This window comes from Protomyctophum parallelum (assembly GCF_964188405.1).
Source record: "Protomyctophum parallelum genome assembly, chromosome: 9".
NCBI classification, from domain to species: Eukaryota; Metazoa; Chordata; class Actinopteri; order Myctophiformes; family Myctophidae; genus Protomyctophum; species Protomyctophum parallelum.
In genome coordinates, this window is record NC_139706.1 from 37407976 (window position 1) to 37428137 (window position 20162).

Genomic DNA, 20162 nt, shown 5'->3' on the forward strand with positions numbered 1-20162 from the left:
ATAGTTAAGACTTCCCTCTATTGGCCAAACAGTGGTTTGATGACTGATGTCATCAATATTGGCCAGCAACTCTACATCTGACCTCAAACCCTTAGATCTCCATATATGGAGCTGACCTGTTCTGACATTCCATACGTTGATCCTTCCCCATCCATCCTTCCTCTTCGATGTCTCCCTTTTGACTGATACCTGTCCATTAAAACTCTAGAGTTCTCAACAGGCCCGAAAATTTATGCCCGGCCCTACCTGGGCCCTCATCAAACCCTGTACACTCAAGACACTGCCCCCCTGTTCCGACATTCCATATGTTGATCTGACCTCATCAAACCCTGTACACTCAAGACACACTCCATATATGGCAAGTACAGAATTCATTCCATATGTTGATCTGACCCCCCATGCCAAAGCGCCAGCGCTTGCCCAGCAGTCTGCTGTCACCCAGGCAGATGCGTGCACGCGACCTCGCCCTCAGGGCGTCTTACTGGTGTACTTACAGCTTACAAGACGATCTTATCCAGTGACACTTATACAGGGGGGTAAAGGAACATAAAGGTTTCTTTCTACATCATATTCCTTCAGCTTTCTGTGATGCTGACTACTACCATACTGAATTAAGCCAGCAGACATTTTCAGTTTTAGTACAAGATGGTAAACAAAGATTTAATTTATTTAAGTTGGTGATCCATGGAAGCATTTATTAAAAATAAATCATGCAGGCACAGGCCAAAAGGTAGCATACAATCAATGGGTCTGTAGGTTAATGTGCAACAAAGCTACAGACAAGATGACACAAATACTGCCTTCAAGTTTATCTATACAACTTTTTACATAATTATCTCTGTTGTTGGGAAGAAACCACCCAACTCCAAAATGTTCATTTTTCAGGAAATGAAAAATATAAAATTTTCAGGAAATGAAAAGTATACATTCTTCAGGAAATGAAGAAAACCTTGTATTTTTTAAAACAATGCAATACTGCCTCATCAAAGTTGGTATTGCAACTTTATATAATTGTCAATAACTTGCATAAGAGGAGATAGCTGCCTTAACAGACAGTTTGAGGGTCCAATTTTTCCCGAAGCATTTAAAAATACTTTTCATTGGTTCAATTTATTTTTAACCAACACCTAAAAACACCAACACCAAAAATGGATTTAGGTGATTTCCTCCCGACAGCAACGAATAAGGCACGTATTGCATCAAATATTACGGCGACACTGTAACCGTTGTACAAATAACATGATGCTACATACAAATTAATTCATATGAATTATTTGTATTATAATCATTTTGTTAATTGTAGTAGTATTGCTACTGAAAAATTATTATATTCAATTAATTGTGGAAAGATTACAGTAATAATGCTAATGGATAATTGAAGACTGAATCTCTTGAATTGAATCTGTTGAATTCAAGATTAATTATTCAAGATCAAGATTCAAGAAGAATTAAAAGGAAACATTATGGTGTAATATACAGTAATATAATATTTATAGACTTATTTTAACGAATAAAACCACATTTGGATGTAGGCTATAGTAGAGTGTAGATACAATACAAGCACATCAGCTAATCTTTCAATCGTTGCAGGGGTGGTCTGCCTAAAATTGTAGTTGTGGTATGACACCTACTGGTTGACAAAGGTAATAGTTATTTGAAGCAGACAGTTCTAGATCTGACATGAGCTATCTTTGCTGTACAGTTGTTCGGATATAGTTGCAATTACCGCTCTCTGTCCCACGAGGGTGCGTGTGTGTGTGGACATCAACATTTAAATTAACCATTGACAAACTTTTAGTTGAGTAATGCATTTCCCTGAGAAAAAATATAAGATATACTTTGTTGCATGACTTTGTTCATAAATGAAGATACCTGTTTGTGCACCAGAGTATAAATTAGTCCTTGATCTTCCTGTGCAAATTTACCTGAAATGTCTGTCGATAGACCTACAGTAAAACAAAAATACTCTATTCTGCATTTTGCTACCGTTAAATGCATAATGGCAAAGCAAGACACAATTATATTTCTCAATGTAATGTTAGACTTTACATTAGGCAGAAATATGAACCGTTTGAATAAACAAATGTATTTACGCAAATTCACCATGAAAGGGAAATAAGTAACTACTTAAAAAGTCTCCACTGCTTGACGTCCTGCATCTTCAGAAATTATATGGAATCACAATTGCCAATTATAGGTTGTCATCTATATCCAGACAGGCACTCAGGATGTTGGCAGGGACACAGTTCTGTGTGGGGACTTGCTCCTCTGTCTTTGGTTTGGACTCTGGGAGGCTGACTTGTACCGAGTTCACACTCGGCCCGCTTGAGCTGCATTCTGAGAGACAAACGGCCATGTCCATGTGAGTCTGGGAGTCCTGCTCTTTACACAGGAGACTGGAGGAGGACATGGGTATGAGGAGGGACAAGGTGGGGAGGACAGGGGAGGAGATCTTGGCAAAGATCTGGAACTGGTCCTGTTCATCTCCGGACTCACTGTTGACACTCTTGCATAAGCCGGACAGACTCTGCCGTGCGTCCTCCAAGTTCTGCTTCAGGTGACTATGCTCATGCATAAGTCTCTCCTTCTCACCTCTCTGTGGAATAAGCAGGAGAGAGTGTAGCTTGACTCTCACTCTAATCTACAGTACAACAATACCAGGGGTGAAACCAGTCCTATAATGAAAACTAACCCTATGATGAACTTCAATGCAGCTGAAAGTTGCCTGGTCATGACTACTCAGTGTTACTAATACTAACATGCATGAGAGCAACACGTACAAGAGCAACACATGTGCCCATTTTGCTGCACGATGAAGTGACAGTGTGGAAGCTGGGGAGAACCAGCAGCACAATCTCAGTCATGGCACAGGCAATGCACAGGGCACTGTAAATACAATCAAAGAAATGGCTTGCCGTTTTGAAAGCAGATCTCACCATGCTTGTTGAAAATGACAATTTAAAGTGACAATTGTGCCAAAAACCTGAAGGAAAAAAAACCTGCTGATTTTGTCAAATGCTGCACAATTAAGTGGAAGAATATCATTGATTAATTAAGGAACCACTGTTAACAGCTAACCTCAAATGGCAATGGCATTATTTTTGATTGAATACTTTATTAGTCAAAAACAGCACAGAGGTACTGTAAAACACTTGAGCTAACACCAAAAAGTCCTGCGGACTTGACACTAAATACATAAACTAAAACCTTTGTGAGAACATCCCTAATCCAGACAAAATTCTATTTTGGGTGACTATATACCTAACCCATCGTACGGTTTAACCTATTAAGATCTGTAGCCGATTCTATGAATGCATTCTAAAAATCAGTAGTTCTCACTCTTTCAAGATTTTTCTAAAATGTTCCAAAATAGCAGATGTACAAGCTAGCTAGCTTGTACATGTGCTATTTTTGAATAGCAATCACAAAAATCTAAAATGACCCTCGGTTTTAGTGGGTTCATATTCATAATATGCACAAAGAGACAACGAAGATGTTACATTCAACCCCAGAGTATCAGGATGTTGTTGACCATAGTGATTAGACAGATCTCTTACCAGCGTGTTGATTTCACACTCCAGAGTGTGGATGATGTCCAGCTTTCTCTTTCGGCAGCGCTGAGCGGCGACACGGTTTTTGCTGCGGCGACGGACGTCATGAACAAACTCCAGCTGATCCTGGGTCAGGTTTTGGTCTTTCAGAAGCTGCTGGAAGGCATTCCGGCTCAATGTGGAGATCTGCTCCACTGGAAAGGGCAGCTGCACCTGTAGAGAGGTAAGTGGTAACATGTCTATCAGTCAACTTCAACCAACTATCACCAAATTAAAATAAATACAGTGGTGGAACGTAACAAAGTACATTTACTTATGCAAATATTGTACTTAAGTATAAGTTTGTAGTATTTTTTTTAACTTTACCTGATTATTTCCAATTTTCTACTTTTATTTATTTGAAAACGTTGATTACTAGTTACTTTGTAGATTTAGATTATTATTATAAAACATACATGATCAAATAACAAGCCATATTTTATACTTTGTCTCTTTGATAATGGTTGATCTACAATCTTGGCCATTTTGAAATATTTTATACACATTTTTATAACTTGCAATGGAACATACCAACATACCGGTACTCCACAAGTACATTTACTTTTGGTACTTTGTGCCTTATTACAGTATATATTTTGATGCCAGTAGTTTTTATACTTTTACTAAAGTACATTTTTGAATACAGGACTTTTACCTGTAATATTGTGGTATCGCTACGTTTACTTAAAGGGACATTTCACAGATGGTAGAAACTGCAGTCATTTGATATTTGCACCCTATGGCCAAAACAATTCTGTGTTTCGCTGAATTCCTACAATGTCCTTAATGCTTTAGTGCACTTCCCCTCCTTGTGGAGAGGGGGGAGGCTGCATGGAGGTGTGACTTTGTAGTCCAGGAAGGAAGTGAGACCAGATATTTGGTCATGAACATGGCGTCATGACTAAAATATATAAATAAAATACACATGCAGTATTACACACATAAAACCCCCCAGGAAAGTGTTTTTTTGTGTCCTAAACATCATTAAAACAAGCTCTGGTTGCAAAAGGGGTGAAGTGGCCCTTTAAGTAAAACAATTGGAGTACTTCCTCCACCACTGAATAAAAGGCTATCACAAAGGCCCTACTGCACTGTACCTCTTCTGCCCTTCTTTTGTTGGCCTCACTATCTCCATCTGTGTCCAGATCGGTGTCTTCAGCTGAGTTGAGCGAAGAGGACATGTAGGGACTCTTCTCTGACTGGAACAGGCCGTCAGTCCCTGGTGTCTGCTCCTCAGCGGCTCCGAGGTCCCTGAGGAAGGGACAATCCCCCGTGCCGGAGCTCAGGTCGAGCTGCTTTAGCCAATGGAAGTCTGAAGTCTTCGCTATATTGCTTTGGTCAACGGAGTCTAGCGGAGGTGGTTGAGTCTGGGAAGGACACAGGTCTGGCCAAAACCCCTTGGCCAGATGTTCAGCCACCTCCCTTTCCACACTACTCCTCTCCTCATTTCCCTCCTCCTGGCTTAGATCTGTGAGTGGAGCATCTGATTGATTGACAGACATTGCCCCCTGCAGTCCAGCTGGAACTGGCTCTAATAATTTTGTACCGTTATCTGCCCCAGAGGATTCGATCATGGGACATGAGCTTTGGTTACAATTGCTTTCAGCACCAGCAGTCTGGCCAACACCTCCATCTGACCCCTGTTGGAGATGTGGTGGGTTCACAGCTTCGTGTGATGACAGCTCACAAGGGAGTGCACAGTCCACCAAACTGAATTCGTCCAAAATGTCCCTTTCACAGAATTCAGAGGGACTGTCATCTTTGATGGAGTCCGGGCATGGCAAAGACAGGATAGGACACACATCACTTGCTTTTAACGCCAGAGATGGCATTTGTGGGCCATGGTTCTCTAGACAGAAATTCTCCTCCCTTCTGTTGCCCTGGCCTGCTGTGTTGTGAGGACATTGGGTTGGTGAGTTAAATTGCACATCTCCTCCTGAAGTCACAGAGCTGTGTGGTTCTGGTAACTCAGACTGGCTGCTCTCTACACTGGGCCCCAAACCAACAGCTGGAGTCATTTTCTGACAACAGCCTCTTCTCCTGGCCTCTTGTGCAGATCTGTGACCTTCAGAAAACTTTGGGATGAGGAAATCGAAGCATGTCGTCTCCAAGTTGTGAAATCCTAAAAAGTCAGCGGTGCAGTGAATGGCATGAATGTTTTCTTTTGTGAACAACAGCTTGGATGTGTAAGCAAAATTCATCAATGGCTCAAACCCCTCCATTGTCACCTGCAAGGTTAAGCATAAATGTTGAACATGACAAAAAAACATGGTACACTATTCAATTATAAAACAATACAAAGTTGACCAAATTTCTGTGCCAAAAACGTTATATTTTGCTTATAGTAATAGGTTATCAGTGAGTGCATACATATAATGTATGCTCTCACTGATAAGTTGATATAGTATGTTACCCAAAGTGAAACACTACTGTATAGACAATGTACTTATTAGGATATTGACCTCCTCGGGCAGAGTGATGACAGGATTCAGTCTGGTGGCGTTGGTAATCCGGCTGCGGAAGTAGTCACTGCAGGAGGCTAGGACCGAGCCATGGGCACGGACACTCCTGTCCTCCACCACCACCGTCACATCGCACAGCATGTCCCTCAGTCTCTGTTCATTCAGACACTGGAGGATGTGTGCACTGTGCACCGCAGACTGAAAGGTAAACACCGACGTACGAGGGGCTTGGAGTGACATGGCTCTTTACAAGCTTAGCCTGTGTAACAAGAGGGAGTAATGGTTGAATTCTCTTGCAATATACCCTTTGTCAAAACAAACTTAGACTCTAGTTCTGCAATGACCATTAAGTACTTTCTGTGATCCAGTCAGAAGATCTTGCAACCCACCATGCTGTGTTTGATACCACTGGGTGAAAAACGCTGGACTAGCACTCCACTGCTAAGTATAAAGTTGAGCGTTTCTGACCCTGCCAGGCCAGGAGCTTCTGTACCCAGTGTTGTACATGACAATGACACTATACTACTATGTTGCAGGGAGTCAGGGACTTTGATGCTGAGTGCCAAGAGAGGTCCATGGGTACCATTTTTATAATCTTTGCTCTGACTTCACCAGGGAGGTGAGTGTGGACCCCAACCTCCCAATCTCAGGGCAGACACTATATAACCACAAGGCCACCTATACTATTAGTATAGTAACTATCCATATAGTTATAGTAGGTGGCTGTATCTGTATGGTACTATAACAGCTGTTTTAATTTGTCAAACTCATTTCCAAAGTCTGGTTCCCTCTGCAAAATAGGACTTTGACAAAGAAATGTAATGTATATTATCCCTATAGTGGTAGGATGAACAGTGAACCCAAATCCTATATAGCAGTGGTTTTCAACAATTTTCATAGCAAGGCCTATTATTTATTTGGCATTTGAGCCACGGACAACCGTTTGATGACATTAGCCTCTCGGGGACTTTGGTTTTTTGACTGCCAGGGGTTAACTGGGGACAGGGAGGAACTCCTTATATGGTCACAACAAAACAAAAAATAAGTGATATTTGAATTAAGTGAAATCACTGAATATACCTTTAACAATTCCATGCTTTATTGAAATCAACGAAATGTTGATCAAAATAACAATTATTTTACATTCTCTAATTGTGTAGACTTATTGTGGATTAAGTAATGCAGATGTTTAACAACAATTTAACTCTTGAGAGCGTAAAATTAAACCAAATGGACCCGCACAGGTCCATTTGTTTTCATTTTACGCTCTCAAGAGTTAAAGATCAAATAATGGTCCATGGTTACCAACTTTCCATTATTTAACTGTGGACCATCTGAAACCCTTAAGGACCACTAGAGAACCACTGCATAGGCATGGGTCAGCGGTTTTAAGTCCCCCAAATTATGAAGTGTATCAAAAATATTACATTTTGTAACCCTGATGTACAAGCAGAACCCAATGCTACTGAAGTTTCTGACATTTTTGTGACTCAGGTTCGGTTCGGATTGGGCTGACCCAGGGGGTTCCGAGGGGGGCTATGAAGCAGCAAGAGGCAAGAGCTAAACTGTTAAACTTTAGGACAAAGTTTGAAATGCTGACTCATGTTAACATGACATGCGCTGGAGGAAATGTGAGAGGCTACTCGTCTGAAAGCAAACGACGTCAACGCCAAAGCAACGCATTAGATTCTCATATTTTCTAATACACAATTTTCCAAATCAACCAATACGATCATGTATGAGGAGTGAAAAGTTCAGGCCTAACGTTAATACAGTATTATGCAAACATATGCCTCCGGCTGGCAATCCGACATTAAACCTCGTCAGCAAAAAATAAAGCTTGCAACTGAAAAAAAGTTACATATTTATATTTGTGTACACGTAAGACGTATCACTAACCTGCCATCAGTTTAACAGGACCATGATGTTCTTATTTCTTATTTTGGTGAGGTTCTGGACCAGTCATGTAATCTGGACTTTCCACAAGTCATGTGACAGATTCGAACCAGGAAATGTTTGTTTGTTTTGTTTTTTCTACCACGCATGTGCAGCTGAAGCATGGTTGAAATATATATTCTAAGCAAGGGTTGAAGGCAAGCCCAAAAGAATCAGACAAGCAAGCAAAAATGAGTTAAGTATTTAATTGTAAATCCGCATTAAATATTCAGATATACATATTTCATTAAAAAAAAAGCTCCTCCGGGTCCTCCCACGTTATCCATGGCGACCTGTAAATTAGCGCCTCTAAACGTTATATAAAAAACGGAATTAATTTTATTTTGTGTTCAACCAACCTAAATTGTGAATTTTTGGTTTAGGCCGGGTGAACCTTTTTCAGAGGGTTATTTGTACATAACAAGCAAGATGTGAAATTACAAATAAATAACCAATAAACCCAATTCATTTTTCTCCAAACATTATACAGGTTTTACAATTATTTATATATTTTATTTTTAACCAATCTGCAATAACTATCACATCTGCAGTGGTAGGAGGTGGTCACCTACTGGTTGACTAGTAGTACTGCCTGAAGTTCATAAGTGCAATATATCCCTTGCACAAGCAGTAAATGCTATATTTTTCTCTCTCTGTCACTGTCTTTTTACTGTAAAAACAAAACAAATGCACAAATGGATGCTGGCTAACTCGAAGTGGGATCCTTTTGTTGTGGACCTGAATCAGCAGAAGGTTGGTATGTTTGTGTTTCCTGAGTTTGTGTGGAATTGCTGACTAATGGATCCTTTCATAGAAAAGGAGGTAGGCTTGGGAACCCTGGACTTTGCTCTCCGTCACGGGCTGAACGTTGGAATCACTGATATGGAACCACGATCCTTTAGGTGGCTCTGCGTCTCCTGTGGGAATAACCGTTTGAGGCAATAAGAAAAATGCAGCAATACATGATTTTATTACAGACTAATGCACATGTCTGACTTCAATCAAATATTAACCTACCTTGTATTGTCGCTCCATTGGATGAGGGTGTCGGGCATTGAGGTCGGGCTTTGACATTTGCTGTATAATGACCCGATCTCATTGTTCCACTGTGCTCTACAATACCATAGAGGCTGTACAAAACCTTATGGTCACCTTCTGGCACGTTCTGCACAAACAGAGACGCAAAACCTGGTTAGTTAGTTTCTTTTTTTCCCTTTTTCATACAGTAAATGCATTTATAGTGCTTTTATTCTAAGTACTTTATAATGTGCATTACATTCAACCATTCACACACAGTCACTCAACAATGGCAGAGCAAACCATGCAAGACACCAACCTGCTCATTGGGAGCAGTTGGGGGTGAGTCTTGCTCTTTGACACTAACCCAGAAGGGGGCCAGGGATTAAACCGGGAAACATGATTTTCATGTGGCGCTCTACATGAACCACTGCATTGAGCACTACATTTACACTTTCTCAATTATTACTCCTTTCAATAATTACCTTGAATTTTTTAGAACAGAAAGGTGCTAGGTCCAGTATTTGAGGGAACTGGATGTGTCTGTTCACCTTACATACACTGTGACCAATCTAGAGGAAGGCAAAAACAAAATAAATTCAAAACGTTGACTGAAATTTAATTACAGAAAGAAACTGTCATTACTCATGAAAATGCAATTTTACAAGTTGTTATTATTCTATGCTAAAAAACTAACAAAAAGAATACACACACACACACACACACACACACACACACACACACACACACACACACACACACACACACACACACACACACACACACACACACACACACACACACACACACACACACACACACACACACACACACACACACACTATATATTATGCACTATAAACAACTGTTTACGGTCAGGTTGGCTGGACATCTCACTCAAAGGTTCTTATACGCTGGGGTGTCTATTTTGTGCAATTCATTAATCATTAATTCAAACTGTTGCATAATGTCATGATCAGGCTACATCAACTCAGAACATGATTATGCAGCAATAAAGCATTTCTTATTCAGAACGAGGTTGATTAACCTGTATCAATGAGGCATCAACTAGGCTATATGAATAGTTTGATGCAACATATTCGCCAGCGATTTTCACATTGTTTAAACAACCTTCAATGTGATATTGTGAGTGTGATATTTTCTTCCGCTGAGATCACCTGTTGAAATCTCTTCAAGTGTAGCGTGAGTACTGGAGGAGGGGAGGAGATAAGCATTTGCTTGAAGGCATCTGTATATACGTTCTTCTTGGATCCTAAGCAAAACATAAATGTCATGTTAATTTATGACACCCCTGGTCCATGGGACCAACATGTGAATGGGCTGAAACAACTATCACAAATAGCCATATCCATCATAAATACCATCAGAGTTGTTTTTGTCGGCATGCCGCTTAGTGCACGTGACACACAATAGGCGGTTTGTCTGGGTGAGGTTCTCCACTTCTGTGAATTGAAACAGACAGGACTGCACAGAACACTCCTGTTTATCTGGGTTGGTTCTCGTGGCCAGCGTGCTGAAGGCCACCTCTGGGTCCTGGTTGACCACGGTGTACTCTTTAGGTTCTGCTCCATCGTCTCTCTCCTCGTCATCTTCCACTGCTTCAGAGTCTTCTGTGCCTTCATTCAGGGACATCTTGTCCACTTCATCTGCCAGCTGCACTTCGTCCACCAATTCTTGAGCCGTCTCAGATATATTTCCATCTTCCAAGTCGGTGTTCTTTGGGTGTTGGTCCTCTGACAAGACGGTGAAATGATTGCAGAGCGGTGATGCATCAAGCGATTCATGGTTTATCATGGAGACTTCCTCCACATTTTCTTCATTTTCCCCGTTGACCTGGGCGTTTATCATGGAGACTTCCTCCACATTTTCTTCATTTTCCCCGTTGGCCTGGGCGTTTATCATGGAGACTTCCTCCACATTTTCTTCATTTTCCCCGTTGGCCTGGGCGTTTATCATGGAGACTTCCTCCACATTTTCTTCATTTTCCCCGTTGGCCTGGGCGTTTATTATGGAGACTTCCTCCACATTTTCTTCATTTTCCCCGTTGGCCTGGGCTACATTAGGTTCCTCTATATCCTGTTCTGAAACACCCACTTCAGCTGAGTTTATCTGACTCACTGGAGCCTCTTCTTGAGTTCCGTTCTCAGCGTGTTCGCCAGCCTCTGGGTCGGGAGGATCTGCCTGGGTGCTCTCTGCAGGGCTTAGTGTGGTGAGACTGTCCAAAGTCATCTTCCCTTCATGCTTCTGTTGCCTTCGTTGATTCTGCGGACAATTGAGTACAGCACTTGTTCAAGGTTCAAGTTTATTTAGTGTCCCCGAAGGAAAAATTGGGTTGCAGCATAGACAGTACATTAAACAATGTACACAGTACAAAGTTCAAACAAACAAACAGTTCACAAGTGCATGTGCATAGACATAGGCACGAGATAATACAGTAAAAAGTGAAAGTGCTCATCATTTGTGTGAACCATACTGTGCACGGTGATGCAAAAACCCATTGATGTGGTCTATTTTTCATCAAAGAGGGAAGGAAGGTGAAGAGTACACCTTGTGTGTATGTTTGCGAGGATACCTTGGCTTGTTTCTTTGCCTGTTTCTTGGCTTTCTTCTGCTGGTACTTGCTACCAGCACCAGTGGGAATGTCATCATTTCCATTGGTCAAAGCAGGGTGGTTTGTGTCATCCTGGTCTGACTCGCTAGTCTTCTGAGCTTCTTTTTTCTGCTGCTTTTTCCTATATGCCTTTAAAGAGGGAAGCATGGAAATAAACTTCAAGAAGAATCTTTAAAGATCTTTAAAGTAATAATAGTTCTTAAATGTGACAAAACCTGACACTACCTCATCTGAAACAGGAAGTGAAAGATCCAGGAACGACTCTGTGACTAATGACACCTATGAGATAAATATGTATATCACTTGTTGAATACAGAATGAATATATAATTCATGACTTTTCAGTGTTATAATGGCGTAATATTACATACCGTGTTGCATTCTCGACACATTACTGTACTGGTCATTTCCCCACCAAACACGTCATCAACAAAGTTTCTGGGAGATCCATTTTTCTCATACTCTGGAAACAATAACTTAAATATCAGAAGGCATAATTTCTTGAAGAAAGAAATTTGCATATCTTTGTACATACCCAGCACAAACATAAATACAACAGTGTCATAAAAGGTTGGTTAATGGTTACAACAACACTTACATCTTGTAAGAAGTGTAACTGGTATTTACCTTTAACTGATTCGGTTTTCCCAGATTTTTTCAATGCCTCCAATAATCCAGAATGTAATCTCTGGAAAGAAAAAAAGCTACTTTATTGCCATGTGCATTCATACAATTTCTGACACATTAACAGTCCAACTCATTCTGTTATGAGACATAAGATACCGGTATAAGCTATTCTCTCACACAAAATACATCCTATACTATAATAATAATATATCCTACAGCTATATAACATGTCTTCCTTTTGCCATTTGTAAGAATGATAAAAGGGGATGAATGAGACAGCAATACAAAAAAAATCTAATTGACCAAGCATAATCTCAACATCTTTGAACGGATGCATGTCAGAAAGTAGGCAAGCAAGGCAATGATCTGATACTGATATACAATTACTTAATTTGAAAATATGTATTATGTATCATCAAAATATTTTCCTTTAAGTTATATACCTACTATAAATAATATTCCCATTGCGCCAAAGTTTAAACAAAACATAATTCTATGACTATAACCGATCTACTTTATTTTCAATTACTCAACTTAATTCGTATCTCCATTTGGCTGTGATAGACTTAAAAGATGAAGCAAATGAGGGAATGGTCATGTGATGTCGGTAATTTATCTGATACATACTTTGGTCTCCTCAGCTCTCATCCCATCCAGTAGGTAGCGCAGCAGCTCTTGACTGTCCTGTTGCTGGAAGCCTTTGAACCTGGCAGCCCTAGTGTGGGATGATACCAAAAAGGTTAAAGGGATACTATCATGCTTTTGATGTGCATTTCAGTTAATTGATGGTTATCATATCATCTATACTCTAGTCTTGACTCTTGACTATAGCAGTGGTTCTCAAACCTTTACATTTCAAGGACCGCCATAACTCTCAGAATTACAGACCTTTAACCCATTCTGACCGGGCACCCATTTTGGTGTCAGCATCATGTTATGCTTTATCTATTGAAAAATAGCAGATCTACAAGCTCATATCGCGCCACCGAGTGGCGCGATACGAGCTTGTAGGTCTGCTATTTTTGGAAAAATCGAACAACGACTGACATAGAAACATAGCTTTTTCAGAAAAATGTCAGGATGTAGAAGACATTTTTAGAATCTGATCTCAGGTCAGAATGGGTTAAGGGTCCATTTGGAACCACTTTGAGAACCACTGGACTATAGCATACTTCTGTGGACTATATAGAAACAAAGATATTGACAGTAAAATCCATATTCACAGGGGGAATTCCCCTGTCTGCCATTTCTGGCGTTCCTACAACTCCAACGATCCCCTACCAAGAACATTTTGAGTAAAACTGGGTGACATGGATCCAACTAAATTTGCAATTGCACTCACTTTTTACAAACTTGTGTGAACAGGTTCCGAGGAGACACAACACTTTGCTTGGTTTCCTGGATCTCATTCAGCAGCTGACACATTGACAGAGTCAAGGATCCAGGCTGGTCCAACTCAACCACAACAGGCTCCTGCAGAATCACAGTGAAAACAACACATCTTAAAGCTGTATTCAATTATATTAGTATGTATGAGTTATAGTATACAATATAACAATTGGGTGGTTGTATTTGGTCTCCCTGCTCTCACACATTTTGACCTGAGGTTCATTCAATTACTCCCCTGGGCAAGCAGGCATGCTCCAACAGTTCAGTGGTAAACATTTCAGCACTGGTTCAAATTCAGGGTAGAACGGGAAAGCTACATAGTGCAGATTTATGCAGACAGAGAAGTCAATCTGCCAATTACACTTTGAAGACAGATAATATAAGTTAACATACCAGATCGAAGGAGGCACCAGGTCCAGGTGTAATGTTAAGATTAATCTTCTCCACTGTCAGATTACAGAGAATCTGCCTTAGCATCTGGGTTTGAGAGATGTTCTGAAAAAGGCAATGGTATTATGAATAGCTCATGACAAACTAAGAATGAACATATTCTATGAAATCCTACGCAGTAAAATCCTCAGTAATTAATCCATGTATAACAGAGAGAATTTAAGAATTTGTACAGACTCTCAGAGTACAAATGAACAGTGATGATTTTACTGGGTGTTAAAGAAAGCAGTCTTACCTGGATGACAGCATTAAAAAAACATGTGTTCCCAAGGTTGCTGAGTCCCTTCACTGAAACAGCACTCTTGTCTTCAGCTGTGACAGGCTTTTGCATTCTCACGGTTCCTTTCTTCTTGCCATTGTTCTTCAGATTGTCCTCATTCTCTTCTGTATTATCATCAACCATAGTCACTGGCTGTTCTTCCAACACGCAGGCCTCCACCTTAGAACCTACATCGTCATCATCATCATCATCATCATACACGCACACAAACACACACACGCACGTTGGGAATCATTGGATTTGCTAAATGAAATCATTGGATTTGCTAAATGAAATCAACATGCCAAGAGTTTCTGCAGGACTTACCTCTCCGAGATGATTTATTTCTGTTCTTTGACAAGGCTTGTTTTTTTATGTTGGTCACTAACTGAGCTAAATGTCCAGTTTGACTGTACATGACTTCTTCATCACATAAATAACACCTGGAAGGATGACAAGAAATTAAAACAAGATTCAATGCAGAGTTCCACAGGTAAATTACCTTTTTAATTACAAGGACTCCCAGTTTTATGTAGATTAGAGTATTGATTGATTGATTTATTAACAGTTTGCAGAATTACAATACATTTCAAGTACAACTCAATACAAAAAAACTGTTAACTGTGAGTGGACGACACCATAAAGCATTACACTTGTTTACAATAGGATGCATGTATAATGACTGTTGGTAGGGCGTTCCGCATTTTGGTGGCATAGGAGCGAAATTAATTTAATCCCTTGTTTGTGCCGAATCTTGCACATGGTTTGTTGAAATCTGGTGGACATCGTTGACATTAAGGAAGTATTTAGACAGGTACATGGGTATCTTGGTGCTGTAGCGAATCTTGTGGACCAGACCCATTGCAAGATGCTGTATGTACTCTGTCGTCAACCCTAAGCCATTCCAGCCTGTCAAAGTGGGCGGGGTGAGGTGGGTTCGGGGAGTGAGGCCAAGTAGTAGCCTGTTTTAGGAAGTCTGGAGCCTTGTTTTTTGAAAGAGGGAGAGAGAGACACGCAGCAAAGGTAGTCATGAACGGGACTCGAACATGTGACACGCTGTCAGGTCAGAGCCTATATGTGGCAAGCGCCTGGACCACTAGGCCAGCAGGCGCCTGGAGCCTTGTTTTAAGGGCCTTAGAGGTACTGTGGTACCAGGAGGTGCATGCATAGTCGAAGAAACCTTGTACGAGGGCTCCTGTTAGGGTCTTCAAGGTGTTTATGTTGACCAGTGAGGAGATCCTGTATAGGAAGGAATCTTGTTCTTTGGTTGACTTTTTTGATTACGTCGGTGGCCATTTTATCACCGGAAAGATTTGCCTCCCAGGATGGAACCTAGGTAGGTAATTTCATCTTTTCGTGTGATAATATTGTCACTGACCCACTCTAACAAAGAAGCCATCTGTCAGGTTTGGTACAAGACACTAAAACAAAGCAATGACTCACCACACACTCCAGTTTTCCATGCTGACCACCAAGCAATGTGGATCTGTCCGGAGAGTCTCATAATGTTTGATCGCATGGTGGTTCTCTGAGTTTCGCCCACATCCCTTTGATAAAAAAACATATAGATAATTATCTGTCTATTTAGGGCAGTGGTTCACAAACTTTGTTAGGAATGTTAGGAAGGGTGTACAAATGGAACTAAATGGTTTTGTTCCATTTGTATAATCTCAAGAGTATAGACCATGGGTCTTTTGGAACCGGAACTCTGAGGGGCCCTGGGCCCCTGAATTTGAGAACCACTGATCTAGGGTATCATACAGATAGATAGTAATATATTGTGAATTTCACACTTGTTGTCAAATTCAGCATAAAATATGTCAAACAAGCCTACTCTATGTCCACATTTTAAACACATCCATATTGTTGCTGTTGTGTCTCGTTCCTCTTCATCACATTCCAGTGGCTGAGTATCAGAGGGCTGCTCGTCATCTTTACAGTCCTGGCAACTGTTGCAGTCTGAATTCAGCCCAGATTTCTTGACAAAACTGTGATCTATCCCCTTCTTGACATGGCTGCAAGAGGGACCTAAAACGATAAATGATAGCATGAGGCCATGACACAAATAAACAGCAGGCACTCTCAGATATAGCCTTGGATCAAGATGTATTTGATCGATTCTGACATTTCTGTATGTCATACTACACAAAAGAATCAATAAAAAGCAATCTATGACGGTCTTGATCCAAGGCTATATCAGATTTCACAACTTCACCTGTTAGATCAATGTCCTCCTCATAGTCCTTTTGGCTTTTGTCCTTCCCTCTTTTCTTTCCCATGTTCACCTTAAAACAAAATTAAAGAGGTTCACAATAGATCAGCCACTGCACTCACCTGAGCTACCTTCTTAGTTATATTGTGGAAAGTATAATTTAGTAAAGTGTATGGTTGGTATAAATCAAACTGAGAAACGGCCAGATCAAATAATTGTCCACAACAACTTACGTTCAAGTGTGGACTGTGGAGCTGTAAATTCTCACAGTTGGCTGTTTCGATTTCTCTGTGTAGAAGAGCTTTCTAATCCAGACATATTCTGGTTAAAAATAATATTACTGTAAAACCAACAAAAGGTATCCGACTCCAGTAAACAAACACTGTATAATCAAATACCCGCACGAATCCTATTATATTCCCGAGATATGATATCTCACATATGGTAGCTAAAATGTGGTAGACCAGAGTAGTCAATCGATTGTAGTCCCTGAAGTGGTGACGCAACTTCCTGTCCCCGGAGTAGAAGAGTCCGGGTTAATAGGCTTCCGTATCTGTGGCAAGGCAAAGGGTCAATGTCTGGTTTCTATTCGGAATTAACATAATGTTATCCGGTCTAGAGCCCGCCTACTGTATCCGGTAAAATGCATGCATACATACATGCGTGCACCGTTTCCGTATCCGTTCTAGACCGAAACCGGATTATCAACCTGCTGATCCGAGTTCGCTGGTAATGGAATGGTGTCTCTGGACAAAAACGTGAGGTTTAGATGTTATGCTTTAGACGAGAAAAACACTTTCGCCTGTACCAGAGCCGGCCTGTACTACAGACCGTGGTCGGAGCTAATTAATGATGTGGTAGAGAACATGTCACTGTCACGTAGCGAGTGGGCTGAAGCGCAACTTTCAGAGATAGAACTGCTGTCAAGCATGTTCCCGACCCAAGAAGAATTTGAAATAACCGACCAGATGGCGCTTGCAGAACTCAGAGATTTTGTGGAGGGTTCTACAGATACACCTCCCCCTTCAAGACCCCAGTTTGTCATTAAGCAGAAGATGGAAAGTGCGTGCATTAACTTGGTAAATAAAACATGATTGCTCTACTGTTTCATATAATAATAATAATATATGTAATCATAATAGGATATCCCATTATTTAAATGTCTTATGTATTTCTTAGGGGGACATCAATTTATCCTGCACTTATCCTTATGAATATCCGAATGTCTTACCAGAGATATCTGTAAGGTAAGCAAATCTGTTGAGGAAAGTGGAATGTTGTTATTGAAGCTGAATATTGAATTCAAGCCAACACAGAATTGGGAAATGTCCAAACCAGAGAAACAACTGGATCATGGTTGAAAGTTTGAAACAAAGTATGTAGTGTTCAAAAATATTATGAAACTTTCCACTTTCAGTTGCCTGGCTGGCATGCAGATCTTTCTTTATTTTCATTCTCATCCTAGATGTGCTGACCTCAGCAGAGCCCAGCAGACACAGTTCCATACAGACCTGAATGCGTACCTTACAGAGAACTGCCAAGGGGAAGTGTGTGTGCTCTCTGCAGTGGAATGGGCGAAGGAGAACGCACATCACTATGTCAATAAGATTAAGAGCGCATCATCAACAGCTACAGCTTCGTCATGTCCAGTGGAGCGGTTCACCCGTATATGGATCTATAGTCACCACATCTATAACAAGACCAAGAGGAAGAACATTCTGGAGTGGTCCAAGGAGCTGGAGCTGTCAGGGTTCAGCATGCCTGGAAAGCCTGGTATCGTGTGTGTGGAGGGGCCTCAAACTGCCTGTGAGGAGTTCTGGTCTAGGTGTGTTAGTGTTGCTATTTTCAGCCTATATGAGCCTGATTTCACCCAAACACGGTGAAATAATACAGATTGGCAATTCCGTACATACATTACTAGAAAACCCCCAAATCTGTACATATTACACCACTACTGTTTTGACCGAGACGGAGGCGTGGCTTTCACTAGTAATGTATGTTGTATGAAATTGCCAATCTGTTATTTCACCATGTTTGTGCAGATCGGGTTGACATTATTCTGTGCATTATTCTGTCCTTGGGTTTTCTAGTAGTGTATGTACGGAATTGCCAATCCAAATTTCACTGTGTTTGGGTCAGACCGGGTTGCTTATATACATAGCCATGAAAATAACCCATTAAAACCGGATAAGCATCTGTGTAATTTTAGATTTTAACCACTAAACATTATTTTATATTTTGGCTATTCAAAAATCATGAGAATTTGTGCAAATCTTTTAATATGAATTTTAAAGTTATTTTTTAACTTAAATCTTTGCTTCTGGGGGTCCTTGGAACAAAACATTTTGAGATGGGGGTCCACGGACAAATACGATATAATTTTGGGGTAGCCTTGTAAACCTTCCTGGAAATCGCCTGCATTTGTAGAATGAAATTATGCTATTTCAAGGGGGAGTGGTTAAACCGCTAATTTTGGTTTTCCTTCACATGAAAAAGTTTGAGCCACAGCCCACTGATATAGCAACATAGGTTTTTCAACTGATTTAAGAAGACATTTGTTGAATCTGTGTCAGGTCTTAATGGCTTAAAACTAGTTGTCAAATGTAAAAAAAATGTCCCCTCTTCACAGAGTTAAAGTTCTGACATGGAAGAAGATCATGATTCGACACAGAGAAGATATTCCTCTTGGTGAGGAGGGCAGCAGTGGTGAATGTATGGATTCACTGCGCAGATTTACAGGTTTTGAAGAAGCCATGTTTGACCCACATGGGAACAGAGGAAACCACATGGACCTTGGACAGCTCTACCAGTTCCTAAACGAGAAAGGCTGTTGTGATGTCTTTCAGATGTACTTTGGCATTGAGGGGAGATAAAGAGATCCCGAGCACAGGAATAATTTAATTAATTAACCACTTTTAGCCTGATGTCTATTGTTTATTGTTTATTGAATGGATCCCCATTAGCCGTGGCGACAGCTAGTCTTCCTGGGGTCCATATAAAATACATAATTTTTTTTTACAAATACATTACATTCAACAAAGTTAAATACATGAAAATACATAATTACAATTCTTTCTATAAAATTAAATGCAACATAATAAGAATAACATTATGGTCATGTGGTCAGCTGTAGCAAGTGTTCCTTTAAAGCATATTTGAAAGATAATTTATGTTTTGTTATGTTAATGTGAGGTGGTAACATGTTCCAAAATTATATTGATCGATACATAACTGTTTGTTTAAGGAGGTTCGTTTTTGGAGCAGGGAGTGATAAATGACCGAGGCTTGCAATTCTGGTGTTATGATTATGTCTGTCACTTGATTTTAATAACTGTTTGAAAAAGTAATCAGGTGTTTGATTAGAAATTGTGTTTCTAACAAACATGAGGACACTGCAATGGAGTTTGTTTTTAACAGATAACCAGGACAGGCGTTTATGCATATATTCAATATTTGTGCAAGTAGAACAATGAAGTGCCAGTCTAGCAGCTCGGTTCTGAACAAGTTGTAGTTTGTTCAGGTCTGCTTGAGTCGCTGCTGACCATACAACAGGACAATAATAAAGGTGACAAAACACCAATGACTGTATC

The 20162-nt window shown here is 40.4% G+C and overlaps 3 protein-coding genes across 5 annotated transcripts; 1 reads left to right on the forward strand and 2 right to left on the reverse strand.

The window, feature by feature from the left end:
- Positions 1-674: 674 nt before the first annotated feature.
- bach1a (BTB and CNC homology 1, basic leucine zipper transcription factor 1 a) lies at positions 675-8049 on the reverse strand. Of its 3 annotated transcripts, none has more exons than XM_083774093.1 (5): positions 7952-8049; positions 6053-6311; positions 4688-5818; positions 3558-3764; positions 675-2596 (listed from the first exon to the last, which is right to left on the reverse strand). In XM_083774093.1, the coding sequence occupies exons 2-5, from the start codon at positions 6290-6292 to the stop codon at positions 2192-2194; spliced, it is 1983 nt and encodes a 660-aa protein (XP_083630219.1). In that variant the 5' UTR covers positions 6293-6311; positions 7952-8049; the 3' UTR covers positions 675-2191. The 3 variants fall into 3 exon arrangements, with proteins under 3 accessions (XP_083630219.1, XP_083630218.1, XP_083630220.1); XM_083774092.1 differs by having other exon boundaries at positions 7948-8035; XM_083774094.1 differs by lacking the exon at positions 7952-8049 and having other exon boundaries at positions 4688-5712; positions 6053-6170.
- A 135-nt stretch (positions 8050-8184) lies between these two features.
- usp16 (ubiquitin specific peptidase 16) lies at positions 8185-17043 on the reverse strand. The gene is made up of 18 exons (XM_083773602.1): positions 16806-17043; positions 16576-16645; positions 16195-16388; positions 15804-15907; positions 14688-14803; positions 14337-14548; positions 14045-14146; positions 13605-13735; positions 12890-12977; positions 12263-12323; positions 12007-12098; positions 11862-11915; positions 11598-11765; positions 10387-11287; positions 10183-10277; positions 9490-9576; positions 9005-9152; positions 8185-8904 (listed from the first exon to the last, which is right to left on the reverse strand). The coding sequence occupies exons 2-18, from the start codon at positions 16637-16639 to the stop codon at positions 8783-8785; spliced, it is 2739 nt and encodes a 912-aa protein (XP_083629728.1). The 5' UTR covers positions 16640-16645; positions 16806-17043; the 3' UTR covers positions 8185-8782.
- Positions 17044-17323: 280 nt separating this feature from the next.
- rwdd2b (RWD domain containing 2B) lies at positions 17324-19494 on the forward strand. Its single transcript, XM_083772774.1, has 4 exons — positions 17324-17651; positions 17752-17819; positions 17990-18397; positions 19202-19494. Exons 1-4 carry the CDS (start codon positions 17439-17441, stop codon positions 19443-19445), a joined length of 933 nt encoding a protein of 310 aa, XP_083628900.1. The 5' UTR covers positions 17324-17438; the 3' UTR covers positions 19446-19494.
- The last annotated feature ends 668 nt before the right edge of the window (positions 19495-20162 follow it).